Source organism: Arachis hypogaea, chromosome 15, assembly GCF_003086295.3.
Source record: "Arachis hypogaea cultivar Tifrunner chromosome 15, arahy.Tifrunner.gnm2.J5K5, whole genome shotgun sequence".
Classification (NCBI taxonomy): Eukaryota; Viridiplantae; Streptophyta; class Magnoliopsida; order Fabales; family Fabaceae; genus Arachis; species Arachis hypogaea.
In genome coordinates, this window is record NC_092050.1 from 149,163,530 (window position 1) to 149,187,455 (window position 23,926).

At 36.0% G+C, this 23,926-nt stretch overlaps 4 protein-coding genes across 11 annotated transcripts; 2 read left to right on the top strand and 2 right to left on the bottom strand.

Annotated features, from left to right (window-relative positions):
• The first annotated feature begins 2,630 nt into the window (after window positions 1-2,630).
• Window positions 2,631-8,918, top strand: LOC112751244 (protein REPRESSOR OF SILENCING 3). Its single transcript, XM_025800312.2, has 5 exons — window positions 2,631-2,869; window positions 3,907-4,131; window positions 4,240-4,455; window positions 6,950-7,354; window positions 7,711-8,918. Exons 2-5 carry the CDS (start codon window positions 3,925-3,927, stop codon window positions 8,725-8,727), a joined length of 1,845 nt encoding a protein of 614 aa, XP_025656097.1. The 5' UTR covers window positions 2,631-2,869; window positions 3,907-3,924; the 3' UTR covers window positions 8,728-8,918.
• Window positions 8,919-9,355: 437 nt separating this feature from the next.
• LOC140179018 (uncharacterized) lies at window positions 9,356-12,608 on the bottom strand. 2 transcript variants are annotated; one of them, XR_011872541.1, is made up of 5 exons: window positions 12,499-12,608; window positions 12,220-12,296; window positions 12,027-12,102; window positions 10,831-11,073; window positions 9,356-9,694 (listed from the first exon to the last, which is right to left on the bottom strand). XR_011872541.1 is itself a non-coding variant. In XM_072217211.1 (4 exons), the coding sequence occupies exons 1-4, from the start codon at window positions 12,594-12,596 to the stop codon at window positions 9,655-9,657; spliced, it is 291 nt and encodes a 96-aa protein (XP_072073312.1). In that variant the 5' UTR covers window positions 12,597-12,608; the 3' UTR covers window positions 9,356-9,654. The 2 variants fall into 2 exon arrangements, 1 of the variants encoding a protein (XP_072073312.1); XM_072217211.1 differs by lacking the exon at window positions 10,831-11,073.
• A 198-nt stretch (window positions 12,609-12,806) lies between these two features.
• On the bottom strand, window positions 12,807-18,343 carry LOC112751245 (CRS2-associated factor 1, chloroplastic). 5 transcript variants are annotated; one of them, XM_072217208.1, is made up of 7 exons: window positions 17,854-17,998; window positions 16,658-16,703; window positions 15,473-16,300; window positions 14,956-15,083; window positions 14,330-14,555; window positions 14,105-14,232; window positions 12,807-13,977 (listed from the first exon to the last, which is right to left on the bottom strand). In XM_072217208.1, exons 3-7 carry the CDS (start codon window positions 16,293-16,295, stop codon window positions 13,093-13,095), a joined length of 2,190 nt encoding a protein of 729 aa, XP_072073309.1. In that variant the 5' UTR covers window positions 16,296-16,300; window positions 16,658-16,703; window positions 17,854-17,998; the 3' UTR covers window positions 12,807-13,092. The 5 variants fall into 5 exon arrangements, with proteins under 5 accessions (XP_072073309.1, XP_072073311.1, XP_072073307.1 ...); XM_072217210.1 differs by having other exon boundaries at window positions 16,638-16,703; XM_072217206.1 differs by having other exon boundaries at window positions 15,473-16,703; window positions 17,854-18,343.
• Window positions 18,336-22,201, top strand: LOC112751246 (probable glycosyltransferase At3g07620). 3 transcript variants are annotated; one of them, XM_025800320.3, is made up of 6 exons: window positions 18,336-18,830; window positions 18,967-19,642; window positions 19,750-19,880; window positions 20,146-20,491; window positions 21,107-21,395; window positions 21,630-22,201. In XM_025800320.3, the coding sequence occupies exons 2-6, from the start codon at window positions 19,058-19,060 to the stop codon at window positions 21,773-21,775; spliced, it is 1,497 nt and encodes a 498-aa protein (XP_025656105.1). In that variant the 5' UTR covers window positions 18,336-18,830; window positions 18,967-19,057; the 3' UTR covers window positions 21,776-22,201. The 3 variants fall into 3 exon arrangements, with proteins under 3 accessions (XP_025656105.1, XP_025656104.1, XP_025656103.1); XM_025800319.3 differs by having other exon boundaries at window positions 21,107-22,201; XM_025800318.3 differs by having other exon boundaries at window positions 18,625-18,830; window positions 18,987-19,642; window positions 21,107-22,201.
• Window positions 22,202-23,926: the final 1,725 nt, after the last annotated feature.

Below are 23,926 nucleotides of genomic sequence, written 5' to 3' on the forward strand. Positions count from 1 at the left end.
GGTTTTGGTTCTTACCTGGAAATCGAATAATTAAAAAGGTGTCATTGTTATGATAGGAAGTTACATATGAATATGTTCATCAAGTTGATAGTATGAAGCAATTCTCTTGCTATTGTGGTGCCAAGACTTGTCGTAAACGCTTGGACCAGTCTTGTGAGTTGTGAACATATCAATGTGTAATGTTCATGTTCATGTCATGTGTGTCGAATTGTCAATCTCCCAATTAATCATCTTCAGCCTAGCAATTTTCTTTATTCTTCTTGTAGTTTCTGTTAAATTTTGATTTTTCGATGGTTCACTTTCCCTAGACAAATTGTGTGTACAATAATGAATGAAAAATTGTGTGTTGTAGCATCACTTTATTCAGAAGCACTTTTAAACTTTGATTATATATATATATTTCAATACATTGTTTAGTCTCGTCTTGGTATATATGTACTGTATTCCTACATTATAATCTGGTTAGGAAGCCATAATTTGTTAAACAACTTTAATTAAAAATAATAAACATAGAGATCCCAAAAACAAACAAATATTATAAATTGTCAATTTCTGTTGATAAATTTTTTCGTTGCAATTTTGCAGTAGACTGAGTTTGGATTTCATAAGAGGATAATTATGCTAACTAATAATCTCTAATTTCTCACATTCAACATTGTAGTCTCATAGTTTTGACATCATAGAAATGATTTTATATTTAACAATCTCTTCATGTAACAGTCTTTTTTGGATTTAAAATGTAGACAATGCACAAGTTCATTTTGCCTTGTGCCAAAATTCTATTTTTATTTAAAAAAATTGAGACAAATTAAACATTAAATATTTTAGACATAAAAATTTTAATATTATGTCATGAATTATCTCTCCTAAAACTTAAGAAAGTACAACATATTGCTGCAAAATATAATTAAAGAAGAGTTTGAAAAAGAGAAAGAGTTGGGAAGGAGAGCACGAGGATGAAGCGAAGGTGTGAAGGGTTGGATGGTTGAAATTAGAAATGGAATTGAAGAGGGATAGGGTTTTGGAGGGTTGGGGGTGTCATGTAGGTTCGGATAATAACATGGTTCTGAAAATAGGACCGGACCGGTCGGTCGAACCGGTTCAATCGAAAATCGGTAATGCAAACGGTCTGGTCCTCCATCTATAACCGTTCAAAGAAAATCGTTGAAAAACAATCGGCCGGCTGGATCGGATCGGTAACCGGCTGGTTCGGATAAAACGATGCCGTTCTTTAATTTGTAAAAAAAAAAGAACCACGTGTGCATAGTAAAAATCGGACCGGACCAATCGATTCGACCGAAAAATCGGTGAACCGAATCCTAACCAATCTGGTTTGAGTGATATGATCGAATAAGAAAGAGAACCGTTCAGAACCGAGTTAAACCGGCCGGTTTTGATGAAAATTGAAAAACCGGCGATTTTTGGTCAACCGACCGGTTCGGAAGCTTTTTTTTTATTCATTTTCCTGTAGTTTTGGTTTATTAAAAAAAAAAAAAGAAAATCCACTTTCCACTTTTCCCAAACCCTAATCCCCTAACGGCTAACCCTCCCCGTCACCACCTCACCTCACTCTGTCACAGTGTCACTCACCCAGCCACCGCCAGCCGCCCGCCATCGTCTTCTTCGCCTCACCGTTGGACACCCATTCTGAACTCTGAAGGAACAGAACAGACCCGCGGCTCCGCTTCGTCCCTGTCTCTCATCGCCGTCGCCGTTGCCGCGCCGTCGCCATCGCTGATGCCTCGCTCTTCTGCTCTGTCAAATAGGTTAGTTGAATATGTTGTTCTCCATTCTCCTCTGTTCTGCACTTCTGCAGTTCTGCTCTATGCTTGTTGAAAACTTATGAATAATGAATAATGTTGTTCTGCACTTCTGTTATGACTTATGCTTGTTCTATTCTGTTGTGAAAACTTGAAAGGATATATTCTGCACTTCCTTGACTGATGCATCAATAAATATTTTCTGTTGTTTTGGAGTTGAAAGGATATGTTCTTTCTGGAGTTGTTCTATTCTGTTGCGAAAACTTGTTCTCACAATATTTTCTGTTGTTCTATTCTGCACTTCCTTGTTGAAAGCTTGAAACTATGAATAATGTTGTTATGTTGATTTGTTATGTGTTGAATATGCTTGTTGAAAAATTTATGAATATGAAGCTGTTATGACTAATGTTTTTATGTTGTCTGTTCTGTTATGAATATGCTTGTGGCCTTGTGCCGTGAATTTAACTATTTAAGGTTGCTGTGAATTTAACTATTTAAGCCTTTAAGATTGCTGTCTTGCTGAATAGGGAATAGGAATTATTATCCTTATTGTGTTTAATTAAGATACTATTGTACTAGTATAGTAGTACTAACTAATTTCATGTTTATCTTTGTATTAGTTATATTTAGACTTTGAAACTTGGTTGTTTTTAAGATGTTGGTGAAGAACTAAAGATATGTATTTTGAATTTTTTTAATGTTATGACTATTTTTAGTATTTTATATTTTTTATTTACGTGAAACCGATTTTACCGGTTCAACCAACGATTTATTGGTTGAACCAATAACTCAGTAAATCGGTAACTTGATCGGTTTGATCACCGGTTCGATTCTTACAACTATGCACGCGTGAACCAAACCACCCCCCCCCTTTTACCGGTTCAACCAACGATTTCATTTAATCATTTGTCACTATACTCCCTGTACTGGAGATTGGAGGACTCTGAAGCGGAGGAACCCTAGCCCTCCATTGTCGCCGCCGTTCCCAGGTCGTCAGCGCCGCCGCCGTCCCCAGGTCGTCAGCACCGCCGTTCCCAGGTCGTCGAACCCTAACCCAGTAACTCGGCAGGTACTCTTCATCTTTGCTGGCTTCTCGGCACGGAACCCAGGTTAGTGGCTTGTCTTCGTCTTCGGTCTTCTTCTTCAATTTTTGTTCCATTTTTCTTCAATTCTTCTTCGGTCTTGGTTTGAACTTTGAAGTTTGGCTCTTCAATTCTTCTTCTTCGGTCTTCCGTCTTGGTTTCCAGTTTGGTATTCCCTTGTATTTGCTGTTGCTGGTGGTTAATGGTGGAAATTTTACAAATTTGCAAATTTGTATGTATGGTTCTGATTGCTCTGTCTTGTATTCACTATACTCTGATTGCTCTGTTAGTCAGTAATACTTACTCTGTTACCCTGTTTTAGTGTTTTAGTCAGTAATTCTTACTCTGATGGCTCTGATAGTGTTTTACTGGTTTACCAGTTGCTGATGGCTCCTAATTTGTTTGTTGCAATATTGTTGAATGCTGTAGGCTGATGGCTCTTAATTTTTTGTTCAAATTTACTGATGGCTTTGTTTGTAGTTGCTGGTTTTGCTGGGTGAAGGTTTAGTGTTTTGGAATGTTTCATAATGTGCTAATGTTTGTAATTGCTGGCTTTGTTTGTAATTGCTGGGTGAAGGTTTAGTGTTTTGTGATTATTGGTTAATGTTTTGGTTTAGTGTTCTCTCTTTTCCAGATTTCCCTTTTCCCTGTATTTCTGCATGTTGCTGAATTGGTAATTAATAAATTTGCCTTTTTGCTGTAAATCGGAACTTTACTAGGATTTGTTAAATTTGTTGCTGTAACTTGAATTTGTTGCTTCCCAGTCACAGAATCAGAACAGAATGCTCAGTCAGTGCTTGATTGATTGGCTTTGCTCACTGATTGTATTTGATGATAAATTTTAAATTTTAAATTTGCACTGCCTATGTTATTGATTCACTGTTCTTTTAGTGTTTTTGTTGTTGTTAATCATTGTGATGAGCTTTGTTAAAATTTGCACTGCCTATATTGTTAATTAAGAAAAAAATTGCTGCTTCTAATTGTTACTCTTGGAGGCACAAAACATTGTCGAACCAACTTAATAGCATTCCTCTATCAACCGTATTATTGTTAATTGAGTGCAGGCTAACGTTCCTTAGGGCATGGAGGGGCAACACAAGAAGACGGTGAGAATATTTGTCGGTGGATTGGGGGAATCAGTAACTAAACAAGACCTCCACAGTATGTTCAGCTCTTTCGGCAATGTCGAAGCAGTCGAAACAATCCGAACCAAAGGTCGCAGTTTCGCCTATCTTGACTTCCTTCCTTCTCCCACCGATGACAAATCTCTTTCCAGGCTTTTTAGCAAGGTTAGTTTTTTCTCTTATTTTTTTAGTTAAAACTTCATTAAATTCAATTGATTATAACAATATGCATTTTCTGTTAAAAACTAAAAAAAAAAATTATTGTCTTGGCAGTATAATGGTTGTGTTTGGAAGGGTGGGAAGTTGAAGCTCGAGAAGGCTAAAGAACATTATCTAGTGCGGTTGAAACGAGAATGGGATGAAGATGCTATGTCTAAGATTGAGCATGTTAGTGACAAACCAGTCACTACTGATAAGTTAGAGGAAAAGCCCACAAAAGAGAGTTTAAAGACAAAGCAGCTCCACATTTACTTCCCGAGGTTAAGAAAGGTGACATACTAATATAACATACCTTTATTTATTCATTTAGTCGACACAAGTATGTATTCATTGGTCATTGACGTTGTTAAATGCCAATATCCAATGAGTCTGGATGGATCAAGCTCCTCTAAATTGAGGATATTGATAAAGTTACAAATTAAGATAGTGGGGTTCACATATGTTAGAAGTTACAAATTCAGTGGTGATTAAGCCTTCACTTTATCACTTTACTAATCTCATTTTAGAGGATCTTTTTTCAGTTTGGGAACCCTACGTTAAATGAACTCCATCTACAAATATGTTCACTGGTTGTGTTTCAACATGTCTTTTGGATGTTGAACTGTGGCCTTTAAAGGCGTTTGTGTTTTGAATAACCTTTAAACTGTGAAGCTAAAAGGTGTGGATGCTAGTCTTGGGTGTGTATCTAGTGTGGCTATGGCTTTGTAGAATGCCATTTTTGCGTATGAAAGTGGTATAACATGGGAAATATTATGTGAAATACTGTAGAGCTTTGTCATGGATTCATGTCTTAATATTTTTGGTTTTTTTTTTCAATGTCAAGAATTAAGCTCACAATATTATGGGTACAGTTATTTCGGTAATGAATGACACTAAGAAATTATCTGAACTGTTAGCTGCTCCATTTCTATGAGGCCATACTGTAAACATTTATTATGACATGTTTTAAAGGTTTTGGCAGGAATAACAAGGCCAACATTTGTGGGAGTGTCTAATTATGCTGTTCTCAGATGGTCTGTTTGTTTGAAGTGTGTCATCTTAGATTTTTTAGGATTATTCTTTTCTTTTACATATCTTATAGGTAATTTTGTGCTTTTGGTGTCTTGTTTTTGTTCTGTGATGTATATGTGTTTTTTCGGGACTGTCCCTGTATAATATGTAGAGACTTCAGGGAATGTTTGCGACATTTGTAGCCTTGAAGACTCATTGTTGCCTTCTAGGTACTATCATGAGAAGAGAGAGAAAAAAAGAGAAGGGGGGGGGGGGTTGTATATATTTTTATATCATTGTTTTAAATGGTTTTTCATTTATATTCCTCCTCTATTCTGTTAAAATTTCTGTTCATGTAATACATGTTAGGTTAACATCTTAGGTTTAAAATGGTCAAGAATCTGAGATTAAGAACCTAAGTTGTAATGCACCTTATAAGAAAGTATGCAGCTGAAGATATAAGATGTGAAGAAAAAGGTAAATGGGTTAAGGAAAATGTGGGGCAGGTTTGGAAGAATGATCTGGTGGGGGCTGGGTCAGCTTAACTGACTTGCTGACTCAGCAGAAGGGTGTGCGTGAGGTGCTGTGGAGAATATGCAGCATGGATAGGGCACATCTGTAGGAATATGTGTGTCATTTGGAGGTAGGCTATCATTTGAGAAACAAAAGTTCGAATAAATAAGAACTAACAAACAGAAGAGCCTAGCATGAATGTAGCAAAAATGTGAAATTCACTAATCTATCTCTCTTAATTTCTAAGCCAGATACCTCAAATGTTTACGTGCCTTGCACCATGTACAAGCAAGGCATCTAATCCTACCCCACATGGCTTGCTTGTTGGAATGTCTGTCATAGCCAAATGTGTCAATGCCAATCAATAAGAATTGCTCTGAGCCTCTAGGGTACACCCAACACTCGCCAAAGATACTAAACAATGCATTCCAAAGAAAGCAAGCCACTGGATAATGTAAAATGGAAAAAAGTGATATTGATTCAGAATTCAACCTGAACATAGCACACATCTGGAGGATTATCCATATATGGCCTTTCAAACCTGAGAAAGGTCATTGTTATCCTTGGTTGTGAATAATACACCTTTTTTCCTTCTTTTCTTTGTATCATATAACATTGAAGACCAAGAAGCTATTTCAGCAAAATTAAAAGAAGAATCTGCAGAAATGCACACACCAGAAAAAAGTAAAAAGAACTCGTGTGCAAATGATAAAAAACATGAGAAACTCTAATTTGGCCATAGCGTAACATATAAGATGCATTGCCTTTGTTTACTTTGTTTCTCCTCTGTTCCAACTGCGACAAAACACAGGCTGAGACAGAGAGAAGGGATGAATGAGGCTGCAACAGAGGAAGAAGAACCTAATTGGGTTACCCAAGTTGTTTGTCTTTGACCTGACTACCCACCATATTTTGATTATGGCCTCAACACCACGGAAAAAAAAGCACTCCGCACCAGAAGCTCCATTGCATCCGGCTCCTGCTCTCCTCTGCCTCAATCATGTGCTATATACCCCTGCAATTGCTAAGCCTGCATGCTTCTATTGCTAAATTTTGGCTCAATTTGTATGTTTTTTAAATTTTTTGGATTCTTTTGTTGATATTTAATTTAAGACTTCCATTTATCTGTGATATATAAATGTGTAACAGTTTTATTATGTAGAATGCATTCTTGCCTTTCCCTTATATTCGGTCATGTAAAGAAACGTTAATGCTTAATCATATGGTTCAATTTTCACATGCAACATCTGTACTTATGCAGGTAAAATCTATACCATTCACTGGAACTGGAAAGCACAAATACAGTTTCCAGAATATTAAAGTTCCTCTTCTCCCTGTGCATTTCTGTGATTGCAAGGAACATTGTAGTCCTTCTGGCACAGAAAGGGGAAAACTACATATTGAAAGGGCAACAGAAATTGGAGGAATGAATGATGAAGAAATTAACATAATGAATGTCGTGATGAACAAACTACTTGGAAAAGAAAATGTTTCCGAAAAGAAGAATCTTGAAACAGAGGATTCCTTTGAATCACCTGCACATCCTGATGACTCTGAAGTAGGTAGTTCAACAGATGAAGATGATCTCATTATTAACGTGAACACAAAGAAAAATAAATCGTCCATAATAGGGAGTGAGGAACTTCAAATGATCTTGGAAAATCAGGTTAATTTTCATTGCTGTTATTATTATTATTATTATTATTATTATTATTATTATTATTATTATTATTCAATAGGCCTAGGGAATGGATCCTCTCAATTTTTTTCCCTCAATTGTTTGGTAAAGTGTGATCTCTCGCGTTACATTAAGTGGGATCAAGAAAAAATATGTGAGAGAAGATATTGAATGATGAGAGATCACACTTTACCAAACAATTAAGGGAAAAAAATTGAGAGGATCCACTCCCTTTACAAAAGGAACCGGTTAAGTTATCTCTTATTGTATCACTCCTTATTTTTTTTTTTTTATCAAAGAATAGATTTATTTATATTGTTTCTAATTGCTGTTTGGATATTCAGGACTCATGGTCCAATAAATCAAAAATTGGTAAGGAAGAAAATGACAAGAGTGAGTCTGATGTGCATAAAGGGCATAAGAGCAATCCCAACAATAAGAGAAAATCACTTCGCAAATCGGAAAGGGAAAGCATTGGACATGTGTCTACTACTGCTAAAGGAAAGAATAATGTGCAGACCCTTCCAGATGAGGTAGAATCTGGAGTGCAACCTGTTGAGTCAGAAGATGATTTTGGCAAACAGTCTAAAGTTTCATGGTCTCAGAAATCTTCATGGAAAGAACTACTTGGTAATGGAGGTAATACTGCTTTCAATGCCACTCTCATGTTTCCTATAGAACAAGAAAGACCTGATAGTCCATCCCAATCCATATCTTTAAACGACAAAACTGAAAACATGGAAGGGCATGAACACCTAGGGAGTAAACCCACCAATACAGAATCGACAAAGGAGCTCACTGAAGATAATCATACCAACACATCAGCATTAAGAAAGCATGCTGAAGCTCAGCCTGCTGACAACAATGTGGAGTTGAAGAAGACCGGTCGAGGTGCATCATGGCGACGGAAGCAATCATGGACACAACTGGTTGCTGGAGACAACAGTTCATTTAGCATTTCACAGATTTTGGCAGGCATTACATTCTCAGAGCCAATGGCCAAGGGGTCTACCGTGGACCCTGCAAATTCCAACAATCCCAAGCATAATAATGTAGGTAAGGATGCCATTAATGAAGTTGTTACTAGTGATGGGCGTATACCGGAAAAGAGCCAACATGATGGTGGTGGTGCCAATGATACTGCATATGAGGAAAAGAGTGAGACAAGAGAAAAGGAAGGATCGTCTGAAGAAACAGTACAAAAAGAGAGATCCACTGCGAGGGTTGAAGTAGGCGAAACTTGCACATTCATGAGAAGTTGTTCTTCTTTGAAAGAGTGGGCGAAGGCTAAGGCTGCTTTAAGTGGATCACTCAAAAGGAAACGTCCCAACTCCCGAGAACCAGTAAAGAAGCATGAATAACACTGTCGTGTATTTTTAATTTGTTGTTTTTCTTGGCTTATGCATAGCAAAATGAGGGAAATTAATTTTCAGATACTGCGAAATGATTGATTTCTGTTTGATTGGACAATGCTGTAGGGACTGCTTAACAACGTGCTATTTTTAAAATTTTCTGAAAATTTTAACGACAGAAGCCATATTTTACCTTCAAATATGTATCTCATTTATCTTTTGTGGAGTAATATTATATGTACAAGTCTTTTGGTAACTAGGTCCAACCAACTACAATAAAAACCATTTTCAAAATGAAACGCACGACGCGTGCTCTAGTGTTCCACTGGCGCACAATTCAAAGAGATTGTATTATCTGTACAAGTCTTTCTATACTTTTTGCAGTACACAATTTTTTGTTGGAGAGCATACAAATTTTGGAGCATAGCATACAAAGTTTTGAAGTATAGCAGACAAATTTGCACGTAACACAAACTTATCCATATAGCACACAAATTTTTGCACATAACAAATTTTTGAACTATAGCACAAAATTTTGCTGCACCAAAATTTAAGTGTGTATTTTTTTATTGACAAACTTATCGATATAGAACACATTTTTTTGCACATATTACACAAATTTTCGAACCATAACACATTGTCAAAGCACAGCGCACAAATTTTTGTTGCACCAAAATTTATGTATATATTCTTTTATTGATTTCTATTACACATTTATTTTTTTCTTCTCTTTTTCTTCATGGTGTATAAACCGATCACCATTCATTGCAAGCCAATATTACCTTACAGGTTCTATTTTCCAAAAAAAAAAAAAACAAACACATTAAGTATGTCATCATAGCTCATGGCTATTAACTTTGATGTGCAGTTCCAACATTTCTTGGTGGCTAGGGTCCACAGAAAATGTGACACGACAATCAATGGCTCTTGAAAAGTTCAGCGATCACCTCGTCTTTCTTGCAGTTGTCCATCAACACTGCAAACAAACCATACCACATTACATGTGTAAATCAAGCAAAGTGAAACAACACACCCCTTCATTTTTACAGCACACACATAACCGAAGCTAATAGTTTGGTAACTCACACTAATTTGACAGATATCATTAAACAAATTCTGGTTTATCATAGCACACAAATATTTAAGCGTAGCACACATTTTTGTTCAGCATAACTCAAAAATTCACACATATAGCACAAAAACCAAAATCATAGAATAACACTAATTTTCTAAACAACTCAATTAAAAAAAAAAAAACTAAGATCATCATAAATAACCATAATCAAGAAAAAAACATATACAATAGCACACAAATATCGAGTATAGAAAAATAACACAAATAATCGAAGTTAATAGCATGGTAGCTCACACTAATTTGTCATAAATCATTAAACAATTTCTAGTTTATTACAGCATACAAATATTTAAGCATAGCACACATTTTTCTTCAACATAGCACACAAATTCATACATATAGTATACAAATATTGAGCATAAAAAAATAATATAAAAGACATTCGTGCCTTTTTAATTTCACTCAACAAAAAAGATACATCCAATTTACAAAGAAGAAAAAATTAAACAACAACAACAAGACGTTGAAGAAAGAATGAACGTAAGAAGAAGACAACGGTGGTAGTGGCAGCAGCGACAACGACGGTGGTGGTGGTGGTGGTGGCAGCAGCGATGATGACGACGTTGGAGGAGGGGGAGGAAGAAGAGGGCGCGTGACTAAAGTTTAAATTTTAATAACTTGGTTAACTTGGTTAATAAAAACACTTGGAGACCAAGCATTTTTGTTTAGAAAATAATCGATTTTAATTTGTTTTGTTTATAGTCTAATATCCTCTTAAGCAAAAGTTACATTCACACTTAAGAATTCAGGAATATTTTGTATTTTAAAAAACTAGATTAGTTAAACTTTGAAAGACTCAACTTAGATGAGTTTTGACTATGATTTCCAGAATTGGAGCTGATAAGTTGGTTTGACTAAGTTAATTGGCAATTGGTCACTTGTTTGGTTTGGACCTGTTACTGGTTGACAGTTGACACGGAGATTCTATTTGCAAATAATTGAAAAAAACCGGAACAATTGGCAGAAAATTGGCAAACCATTTAAACCAAATGTGTTTTCTCCCCCGGGTTTTGCTGGCATAATGTCTGTCGTGCTTCTTGTCATCGCAATCTGCTTCTCTTCTGCTTTCTATGTCAACAGAATCTCGCCGCATTGTGTCGATGTCGCGATATGCAAAAGCTCATATCTGTAAGCTCGCCACGATGCCACTGTCCAGCATCTCCTCTTTACATTGCTCCCATGTCGCTGTCCGCTTCTGGACTTGGTGCCGATTCTCCATCCTGGTCATATTTTTGGTTTTTTTTTTCAATGTCAAGAATTAAGCTCACAATATTATGGGTACAGTTATTTCGGTAATGAATGACACTAAGAAATGATCTGAACTGTTAGCGGTCTCCATTTCTATGAGGCCATACTGTAAAAATTTATTATGACATGTTTTTAAGGTTTTGGCAGGAATAACAAGGCCAACATTTGTGGGAGTGTCTAATTATGCTGTTCTCAGATGGTCTGTTTGTTTGAAGTGTGTCCTCTTAGATTTTTTAGGATTATTCTTTTCTTTTACATATCTTATAGGTAATTTTGTGCTTTTGGTGTCTTGTTTTTGTTCTGTGATGTATATGTGTTTTTTCGGGACTGTCCCTGTATAATATGTAGAGACTTCAGGGAATGTTTGCGACATTTGTAGCCTTGAAGACTCATTGTTGCCTTCTAGGTACTATCATGAGAAGAGAGAGAAAAAAGAGAGGGGGGGGGGGGGGGGTTGTATATATTTTTATACCATTGTTTTAAATGGTTTTTCATTTATATTCCTCCTCTATTCTGTTAAAATTTCTGTTCATGTAATACATGTTAGGTTAACATCTTATCACGTAATAAGGTTTAAAATGGTCAAGAATTTGAGATTAAGAACCTAAGTTGTAATGCACCTTATAAGAAAGTATGCAGCTGAAGATATAAGATGTGAAGAAAAAGGTAAATGGGTTAAGGAAAATGTGGGGCAGGTTTAGAAGAATCATCTGGTGGGGGCAGGATCAGCGTAACTGACTTGCTGACTCAGCAGAAGGGTGTGCGTGAGGTGCTGTGGAGAATATGCAGCATGGATAGGGCACATTTGTAGGAATATGTGTGTCATTTGGAGGTAGGCTATCATTTGAGCAACAAAAGTTCGGATAAATAAGAACTAACAAACAGAAGAGCCTAGCATGAAATTTGGCTTCCATAATCTCGATACCTCTTGGCTCTAACTCTCCCTAGCACCCATCTTGCCTCTTCAAGTTTGCCTGGTTCCGCAAGGCTGTTAGGTGTCTCTGTACAAATATATGCAAATTTAATAGTGTCAATGTTACATTCTAAAACTACCATTCATTTCATAAGAATCTTGAAATTCATTATTCTCACAAATAGGAATAGATAGAGTTACTAACCCTGATCCATTGATTGGAGTTCATATTGAGAATTCACTTGTCTATTCCTTTGCCCTTTCTTTATTTCTTCGTCAAGACTTGTGAAAGAAAAAGAGGAACTTCATTGGCAGGAAGAGGAATTCTGGTTCTGTTTCTCATAAAACTAACTTCCATCAAGTTAGTTACTTTCAAATATCTACTAACAAGCTTTCCTTCATTTAATTAATTGATATATTTATTAATCCTATAAAATGCAACACACAACACTAGAGACATAATATAATTTCTTACAAAATGTACCTCCAAGAACTAGAAACATTAGAGTTGCTGGAACCGTAGCCAAACACAAGGATATTTTCCATCCATATCTCTGGACTTCCTAAACTAATTATCCCCATTTGCAGCTAGGACACTGTCAAAAGTCATTAGGGTAATAGAGTCATTTTATGTTTAAGTTACACTTTGGCATATGGAAGATCTCGGGGTCCACTAAGGGAGTAGGGTCCGAGTGAGATTTTTTTTCCCTTGTGTGTGTCAACATTAACTTTTTTTTTGGTGACTTGTCAACATTAACTTTTAAATGTGAAATCCAAGACCAATGTATTAGATGCGCAAAGAAAATTGCATTGATATAACATAAGAATTATGATTATTCAAAATTAAAAATAAGGCAAGGGGCAGCAATAGCATAATAATAACAACAATAAAACCTTGCCCAAGTAGGTGGTGTTGGCTACATAGATCAAACGTCATGAATCAAGTCTAAACTTGGATCACACTTAGATATCTTCTTGACGATAATTTAATTCCATTCAAAAATAAAACAGTCAACTATTTTGGATATCAAAACAATAATAATTTTATTGTGCAACAAAGTACCTACTTTTGGTGGTATCATGTCAGAAGTCTCACAAGTTCATCTACTCTTGTTCCCTGTGGCACTACATTCCTCTGTCGCTCATCAAAATCTTTTCTTCGAATTTCGGAACTCTTCTGAGTGTTCTCCATTTCACCTTCAATCACAACAGTGGTAACTTCTTTTTTCTCAAAAGTTGAATCTTCTTGCTCGTCATTATTTTGAACCCTAACCTTTCTAGATCGGCTAAAAACAGGCCCTGGGGGAGCTGATTTGGCAAAAGCCACTGCGGTTTGATAAACATTGTCAGCATCCAAAGATCTGTCATCTAAAACAAGTGCACTACCTTTCTCAACAGCTTGCTCCCACAGTAACATAACTCCTTCTGTGCAAGATGCAGATGATATTGAAATTAAACTTTCATCAGCTGCACTTGAACTATCTAGCAACCCATTTGTAGAAGGATCTACCTTGCCATCAATAGAATTCTCACAACTTTCCAGCACAGAAACACTTGATTTTGTGCTATCAGAAGGTGGAGAACCCCTGACATCATCTGTGGTTTCAACTTCACAGGTTCCCATAGAAAGTGAAGCAGCATCGGTAACCATCGAGAAAGGTGGATTGCTATCTTCTATAGGGTAAGGCACCTCAGCTTGAGAGAAACTCACATCATCTGAACTCGAAGAAATACTAGTGTCATAAGATTCACTGCTTAGATGCTCTAATGAATTCTCCTGTGGCATTTCAGACAATTCTGGGGCATCTGAAGTCGGTGTATTGGAATTGTCACTGTCAACATCAATTTTATTGGCTTCATTGTAATCATCTTCGAGACCTGGGAAAGAGGACCTCCACTTTTTTCCCCTCCACATAAGTATGTGTTCATTCTCAAATGAGAGCAATATGCATGGAACAAGATCCTACAGTCAAGAAACAAAATTGGAAGAAAAATGTTACTTATTATCCTATGTCACCAACGAAAAAAGGGCAAAAAAAAAAAAAAAATCTTCAATGTTGTTTGCAAGATATAGGAGAAAATGGCTATACCCTTAGTTTTCCTCCAATCCTTCGATAATCACTTTCATTTAGTCCTTGACAATTTATTCGCACTAGTTCACACTCTTCAAAAGCCTCTCTGACATTTGCTACAAGGTCACAGTAAACACCATTTTTTGCTGTATATAAAGATAGAAGTTAGTCTCACATGGTCAGCCAAAAAGAGCAAAAACTTGCTTTCTTGTTAAATTGTAATGAAAATCTGAAAGATTCTACCCAGCTTGAATATCGGTTCCAAGTTCCTTCCCTTCCGACGAAATTCAGTTGCTTCTTCTAGTGTTAGGCCTTCTGGAACTCGCTTAACCAACCTAGGATATACTGGAGATACAGGTTTCCACAGCATCAGAGGAAAACGTTGGCGTGTTCTATAGTTGTAGTTTCTGCCCCGGAAGAGGTATACCGTACCACTTTTCCTATGAATGATTTTTCCCCCAGTCCTTTCCTAGGAAACCAGACAAAGACCATAAGTAATGAAAAACAATTAATTTCTTTATTGAGGAATGTCAGAGGACATGGTCAACTCAGAAAAGTAAGATCAGCGAAGGCATCGTAAAGAAAAGAAAAACAAAAGTTAAAAATTTATATCCTTGAGAGAAGCCAAAGAAAATGCCATCGGAAACCGTAGCCCCCCACCCCAAAACAAAAGATGCATGAACTATATTCTCCTTTACCATTTAAATTGCATAGCAGGATGAACAAATAAACGAATGTTTTAACCCAAAAGCAAATACACATCGACCACACAAGATGAGGTTTTACTTCCAAAACACAAGCACAGATTTGAGGTCATTATGAATTGATATCAGTGAAAAGTGGGACAGTTGAGAGCAGAAGAAACCAACCTCTAACTGTTGGCACACATTATCCATGTCGACGGTGCACACTCCTTTGCACTTTATCTTGCACACTCTCCGTCGTTTCCAAAGAGCATGTATATTCTCCAACATGTTATGTGTCAAACCATCTCTACCTGAAAAACACCCAACACAGAGAGTGCGTAGGAAAAAGGTAAATTTTCCATGAAATTCACATAACACTACCCAGAGTAATCAAATTTGCACAAACATTCACATACACACCCTGATCCACCATAACCTTTCCAATTTGGCCAAATTTTGCATATCTTACCTTATTGATTAACCCTTAATTTTGTTGGGGCAAAATGATATTTCAATTATCAACAAAAGGAACACACTTTTCATTACCTTAGAAAACTCCCAAGTACAAACTAACTAGATATTTTCGAGCAAAGTCTAACTTCTGCCTTGCATCAATTAACTAGATATCTTTAACTCTCAAATATGTAAAAAATAATAATAAAAAAAAATTAAAGAAAAAATTCAAAACAAGCAAAAGTACCAATATTGAGCTGGCGGGCAGATTTGACGGTGCCGGCAACCAACGCATTGATCTCTTCCTTCGTCAATGGCTCCCCCAACAACTCTTCCTTTGACTGCACGTGTTTCGGGCCCGATCCGGGTAAAAAGGGCCCGGGCTTCTGGACGGGCTTCACCCCCTTCTTGTCTGCCGGCGGCAGAACGAACGAGTCGAATTCCCTCAACTTCTTCTTGCTCGTCGGCAGCGGTGCCCGTCCGGTCCATGGCCGCGGCATCGTCGCTGGTCCGAACGGCACGTACGATGGCTCCCGAATCTTCACCGGCTTCGCCGCTGGCGTTTCCGTGTAGCTGTACCGAAACTCGAACGGTGCGCCTTCAACCACGTAGGAGACTCCGTCGTCGCCGATTCTCACGTTTGCTGGTGCCAATTGAGTCCTGCTTGGATTCGAATTCGGGGTGCTGGAAAACCTAACCGCCGCATGAGAATCCCACGGGGGCTCCGCCGGCGGTTTGGAGTACTTCGATTTCCTGCCGGGGATGGAAGGCCTCGACGGAGCGGAGGGCGTCCCAGCGGATTTGAAGGTTTTAACGGTGGCGCTGGAAACGGCGGAAGTCTCGGCGGTTTCGGCGATTTTGTCGGCAGAGTCGAAGCGGCGCGTGCGGCGTATCTCATCCTCGATTTCCTGCTGGGTTCGCCGGCGCTCGTTGAACTTGGCGGCATTGGCGTTGTTCCAACGAGAGAATCTGACCTCTGTGGATATTTGGGTCGGTTCATGGGTCGGATACGGGTCGATAATTGGCGCGGAAATTGGGAACCGTATTGGCAGCTTGACGGTTAGAGCCATTTTCACTGATCCAAAAGTGAAGTGAAGTGAACTCAAAACCGAGGTTCAGAAAACCGGACCGGTCATCGAACCGCTCATTACTGATTCACTAATTCATTGGTTCAACCATGGTTCAACCGAAAAAACCGTTTTATAATAAACACCTGATTCTATAAAAATTCAATGAATAAAGCAACTGGTTCTAAACACTCTTCCACTGCATTTTTTTACTTCGAAAGGGGATCATAAACAACTAGTTCTATGAATAAACAAACTACAATGATATGCAATGCCAAAAATAGGCCAATGATAAAATAATAAAGGGTTTCTCTCTTCAATTCTATGTTCAAGCTTGTAGCATACCAGAATCAACAGAATAATACCGTTAAAATAGTCTTCCTTCTTAATTCTTATATACCTCAGAATTTCCTACAAAATGAAAATTGAACACAACACACAGCTTTAAAACAAAAACAAAACAACACTCAGAATTCAATCACCTCTTCTAAACTCAGCCTTAAAACAAAACAGAACAACATTCAGAGTATGAGCATTAATCACAAAAAATTGATTTCTGAAACAACAAAAACAGCAGAACAACATTCAGAGTTTGAGCATTGATCACAAAATATTGATTTATGAAACAAAACAAAAAACAGAAGAACAACATTCAGAGTTTGAGCATTGATTTCTGAAACAAAACAAACACTGCAAAAACCAACAGAACAGCATTTAGAGTTTGAGCATTGATCACAAAAAATTAATTTCTGAAACAAAATAAACAATCAACAAAACAATGAAAACAGAATTTTTTTTTCCTTCAGAAGAAGAAAACAATGAAAACATGAAGCATATAATAAATCAATGATCACCAATATCCAGCAAGAATCTCAAAGGCAACAAATACACAACAACAATTTAGCAAATAAACAAGAACAAGACCTAAATAGAAAATCCAACAAATTAAATCACAGAAACCTACAATTTAGCAAATTAAAACAACAGCAGCCCAACAATTTAGCAAATTATCAACTTAACGGGTTCAAGAACAGAAAATCACAAAAAATAAAATAAAATAAAAATAACAGAAGAACAACAGAACAACAACACAAGAACAATTAGCAAATTAACAAGTTCACACTAACCGTTAAAAATTACCAGAAGAACACTAATGCAAGTGGAATCATCATGCTAATATGTTTTCTACAAAGATGCTATTTGTGCAGCTAAAATTTCCTAATTCCTAAGATCCAATTATTCTAATTTCACATGCAATCAACTTACTAAGTTTCTAAAAGCTAGAAATGATAAAACCAACCCGAAATATGGTTAAAGCATTTCATCAAACATGTTGAGTGCGGTAAACTTGAAACGAAATAAGAGAATTCAAAGCTTAGTATCAATGTGATAGAGAAGAGAACATAACTATTGTATACTTAATTCAGTCTATGAAAAAAATCCAAACCACTGCCAAATCAAATAGTTACTTATCGTAATAGAAATAAGAAGTTGCAGAGTTTCAAGCAGAGTATTGGTGTTGTGTGAGTGTATTGTCTGGTGGTGGGTTTAGGGAACTCACGGCGGCGAAAAAAAGAGAGCAGTTCGACGGCTAGTTGAAGCGCGCGGGTTGGTCGCAGAGTTTGAAGCAGGGCAACGTGGCTTCCAGACGAAGGCGAACCCGAACGGTGAATGGCGAGTGAACGCGAACGGTGAACGCCGAGCAAACTTGAACGGCGAAGAACGCGAACGAAGACGACGGCTGAACGGAGACGCGAACGTTAACGGCAACCAACGGCGGCGGAAGCGCGGCTGAGCAGACAAAGACGACGGACGCCGAGCTCGAGGAAGCAGCTGCGATCGGTGACAACGAACGGGGGTTGAAGACTTGGAGCACGAGGGAAGCTAGATAGACGGACGGACGGCGGCAGTATGCCACTCCTTGCGGCGGCGGTGGTGTAGGCTTACAGTGATAGGGTTTTTTGGCTGTTTCTGTGAATGAAAGAAACGGAGGGAGAAAGGGAGAAAGAAACGGAGGAGCTTTAGAACCAAGAGTGAAACTGAAAGTAAGCAAATTTGGCAAAAACGACGCCGTTTCTTTTAAACCGGTTGTTCTCTGTCCGGTTCAACCGGCCGGTTCGACTATTCTCCTCCGGTTTTTAGAAAAACGGTTTTAGAAAACAAATCGGACCGTAATTACTGCCGGTTCACGATTATACCGGTCGAACCGGCAATCCGGTCCAGTTTTCAGAATGTTGCTCAAAACAGTGAAACATAACTCTCCTAACCGATAAACCGAAGGATGAAGGATTGAAGGGCATTTTCGGAATTACGAAGCGACGTCGTTTTGGGGTTTTCTATTTTCTGTTTTCTGTTTTTCTCCATCGCCAACACACAGAAGGCAATTTTTTTTGTATAGTTTTTGGACAGTGGTATGAACGTAATTAACTTCAAGAATGAGAGCATTTTATAGTAACTTCAGTTTGATTCTTGTGCGTTCTCCTTGCAAGTGAATTGAGTAGTGTGAACTGTGAAGCTTAGTTGGTTGCTGGAGCAAAGGTATATGTTTTAATTCATCATAAAGTTAATTTCTTTCTTAATTTTTCTAGTTTTAAGAAGTAAGAACTGTTGTTGGCGTCTAATTTGATTTACCATGCTTATATTTTTATTTTTTATTTTTTAAACTTTTTTCTAGCTTTTGGGATATTGGAACAGGAGTTTAAGATTGCTGTAAGGATGAATGTTTAGTTTGAACTTTGAAGTGATGATGAATTGAGTTTTGGGGCATGAAAATGGGTGTTATGTCTATTCTAGATCGGAGATTGTACCATCTTGCTACTATGCGGTTCTTATTTGTTGGTGTGTTGGTTGCAATAGTAGTTGTTTTCCAATGTTTTGCACTTCCCTCTTGGAGATTACATTCTCTGTTAGATTCGGAGAAGTTCTCAGTAGCTCTGCCAGCTAAGGATATGGGGAATGGAGTAGATTTGGACTATGAGTTGGAGTCTAATGTGGATGGAAATTTGAGCATTGGAGAGACCCTAGATAGCAGTTATGGAGGGGAAAATAGTGAAGATGCAATTCAGAAAGGTTTCACTCATGAAAGACCAAACTATGCACATGATCCTGTAGAATACAGATATAATGCTTCACCACTAGGGGTTCCTTCAAAGGGCATAACATTTCTGGATGAAGATTTGGGCACCTTAATCACTGCAAGAAAATCTTCAAATGGCAGTGGAATGCAAAGGGGGGAAATGAAAGCTCAAAATGAGAAGTCACCTCTATTGAAAGTTCCTTTGTCCAATTTGAGTACTTCATTGACTCGGATGAACTCCTTATTGCTTCAGAGTTTTAACTCTTCTTATATGGTATGGAGTTTCAGCTTTGTGGTGAAAAAAAGATGAGACATTATGGAATATGTATGTATGGACTCCTAATTGTTGCATATTGTGTATTGATTGATCATTGATGACAGAGACCTAGGTGGTCTTCTCGTCCTGATCGTGAACTCTTATCAGCAAAACTGGAGATCGAAAATGGCCGTGTCGTATCAAATCCTTCTGGGCTTTATGCACCTATTTTCCGGGATGTTGCCAAGTTCTCAAGGTATGATCATAATAGTTAAATGTTCTAGATAGATATATAGCATTGAGTTGTGAATTATTCTTGTTCCATTTTTATCATTGTTATCATTCTGCTACTTTGATAACGTTGATTAATTCAGCAAGTCCTTTGTATTTTAGTGCTTCAAATTTGAAATATGCACATGTCAACTAGATTTCACCATTGTTTCCTCCTGAATAGTTCATGTGTTGTTCTTCTTCCAGTAGATAATTGATGGTTGAAGCATTTCTCTACATCTGTTCTTCAGGAGTTATGCACTGATGGAACGCAGGCTCAAAGTTTACGTCTACAGAGAAGGAGATAAGCCTATATTTCACCAGCCAAGGACGAGGGGACTATATGCATCCGAAGGTTGGTTTATGAAACTGATGGAGGGAAATAAACGGTTCGTAGTGAAGGATCCTCGCAGAGCTCATTTGTTTTACCTGCCATTCAGTTCACAAAAGCTAAGAGTTACTCTTGCTGAACAAAAGCTTAATGGTAAGCAGATGGAGCAATACCTAGAGAGGTACGTGCATTTAATCGCCGGAAGATATCGATTCTGGAACAGAACTGGGGGAGCAGACCATTTTCTTGTTGCTTGTCATGACTGGGTGAGCTTCTGTTTCAGACTGTCATTTCTTTGATTACTATTTATGTAATGATTTTCAACAAGTTAATGTCAATAAGTTCATTCTTTTAATTGACCTCCTTTTAGAAAATGTTTTAAGCAACAAGCATTTATCAATTCAAAATTTTGACCAAGATAATTAGTTAGGATTGATCATACTCAAAGCAAGGCGCTTCACACACACATCTAGACAATTGTACAAGTCCTTACGATTAGGGGAGAGAAATGATGTCTACACCACCTTTTGTACACCTTCCTTTTATGGTATAAAAGAGAATTTTTTTATCTTCTTTCATTTTCTATCGATCATTTTTAATACCAAAAGTGGAAGGTATATACAAAAGTGGTGCGTATAACATTTCTCCTGTGTAAAATATAGCACTAACCTTCCCTTGAGGGAGATCAATGTCACTTGGACAAGTCGAGGGTATTGTAAAAAATTTCAGCAAACCTCAAGGAGTGTAATTTGCCCTAGTTTTTATGATAAAACATGGAATAATCACTTTAATTGGATGAAAGGGATGATGGCCATATACCTAATGTAGCATATTAAAAAAAAATGTGCATTATTAATATGATGTTGTTTATGAAATTTCAGGCCTCTCAAATCACAAGGCAACCAATGAAAAATTGTATTAGGTCTCTCTGCAACTCAAATATTGCTAAAGGCTTCCAAATAGGAAAAGACACCACTCTACCAGTTACATATATACACTCTATGATGGATCCTCTAAGAGGTTTTACAGGTAAATCTCCTTCAGAGAGATCTATTCTCGCCTTCTTTGCGGGGAGCATGCATGGTTATCTCCGTCCCGTGCTGCTAAAACACTGGGAAAACAAAGAATCAGACATGAAAATTTTCGGTCCAATGGGGCGCGATATTGAAGGTAAGAAACTTTACATGGAATACATGAACAGCAGTAAATATTGCATATGTGCTAGAGGCTATGAGGTTCACACCCCAAGAATAGTTGAGGCCATTTTTTCTGAGTGTGTCCCAGTTATCATATCAGATAATTATGTGCCACCTTTTTTTGAAGTCTTGAATTGGGAAGCATTTTCTGTAACTGTTAGTGAAAGGGATATCCCAAATCTAAGAGAAATACTTGTCTCAATCCCAGAAGAGAAGTACCTTGCATTGCATTTGGGAGTGAAGAAGGTTCAGCAACATTTTCTGTGGCATAGGATTCCTGTTAAGTATGACTTGTTTCATATGATTCTTCATGCAATATGGAACAATAGGCTTTCTCAGATTAGACCAAGATAATGTTGTCAATGATACTTGACATTAATAAGTTCAATTTTTGGGATGAAATATGAGCAACATCGTGGATAGAACAACTGAAGCTAGACTCAAAACCTTATGATGGTGATGAATTAGAGCCTTGACCCTTTGCTAAACTAGTTGGGCTAAAAGCATATTGATGATAGTAAATTGGTCAACTGAAACTAGTCCAAGTTGATAGAGAAATATTATTTTGTCTTGTACATCGAGTCAATACGCATCAGTTTATCACTGGATTGAATTTAGTTATGTCAGGTCAATGTACATAAATAAAAAGCAAATTCTTGTGGAGTATTATGGAAATGAAAGAGTGGAGGGAATTCTAAATTCTTCCAGGGAATCTTGGTCTCGTGGACTGTTGTATAAATAAATAATAAATATTCTAATAAATCATTGAAGTTTGGTGTATCTATCTATCCATCCATCATGGAAATGGATTTTTTCAATTTTTTTTAACAATTAAAAGAGTAAAATATAATCTCTCATTATTAATTTTATAAGTGAAATTAAGAAAAAATATATAAAAAAAAGATATTGAAAGATTAAAGATCACACTTTACTCCTTCAATTATTTAAAAAAAAATTGAGAGACCATCTATCGAAAATTTATCTATCTATCTATCTATCTAATTTTTATTATATAAAAATTAAGGCCAAAATCTTTGTACATTAAATTTAATCATCTTTATTTTTTTAATGATGCCACCTTAGCACATTTGCTTACTAGACAAAGTTTAGAAATCAACCAATCAAATTTTTAAAAATTAAAAATTAAAAAAAAATTAAAATCATAACTCCCATAATTAATTAATTTATTACATATTATTATTCAATAGAAATATAAATTATTAATTGAATACAATAAACATCTACATTAAAAGTGTCATAATAATATTATCATAACAAATTTTAAGTTATAGACTATTTAAATTCCATACTATTTGACATACTTATATATCATATATAAGACTTTTACCGCTATTACTTTATTTCATAATTCGTAGTTCGTCTACGAAAAATATTTATACCAACAAATGAAGAAAAACCTATTTATTTAAAAATGATTCTATTAGATTATTAGGTACAAAATAAAAATATTTATTTTATTTTTAAAACAAATTTATGAGGAAAAAAAACTCTTATTACTTTTACTATTTATACTTTTTTTTATTATTTTGTAATATTTTGCATATAATTATATTTTAAAATCTTTATAATTATACTTATTTAAATATGCTATTTAAGTTAAAAAATTAATTTTGATCATTTTCCAACACTATTTTAAATTTGTATAATTTGAGATATTATCTAATAGAGTAAGTTAAAAAAATATATTAACAAATATTTTTACTTAAATACTATTTAAATTAATTTTATTAAAAATGAGTTATTCAATACACACAAACACACATAATACATATTCTAAAAAATTGTAATCTTACTATTATAGATGTCATTGAAAAATTATATGCATTAGAAAAAAAAAATAAGTAGATGTCAAAAGAAAACCCACAAAAAATACAAAAAATAAAGTTCTTGTGATACAACATAAAATATTATTAACATGTATTTTTATTTTATGCTATTTAAATTATTCTTATTAAAAATAGTTTATTCAATATATTATATATACACACACAATAAATATTCTAAAAATTTTTATTCTTATTGTTATAGATATCATTGAAAAACTATATGTATTAGAAGAAGAAGAATAAGTAAATGTCAAAGAAAAACCCACAAAAATATAAATAATGAAGTTTTTGTACTACCACATAAAAAAAATATTACAGATTTAAATTATAAAAAATTTTATTAAATTCTATCAAATTATATACATCATAAAAAATTCTATCAAATTATAAATTACTAACTCAATAATTATTATAGATTCTGAATTAAACCAAAGGTTTAGATCAAAGTGCTACAATAATTTTTGTGCTATTTGATAGAGAAGCAAAAAAATTATTGGGTACAACTACCTTAAATCTAATTACACTCTAAGATAGCAATGACACTCAAATATCATCCCAATTAAAAGATTGAGAAAATTATTCTAAAGGACCGTTAAGAACATTTAATTATTAAAAATGACCTTTAATACTACAATTATTAAGAAGGACTAAATTTTTT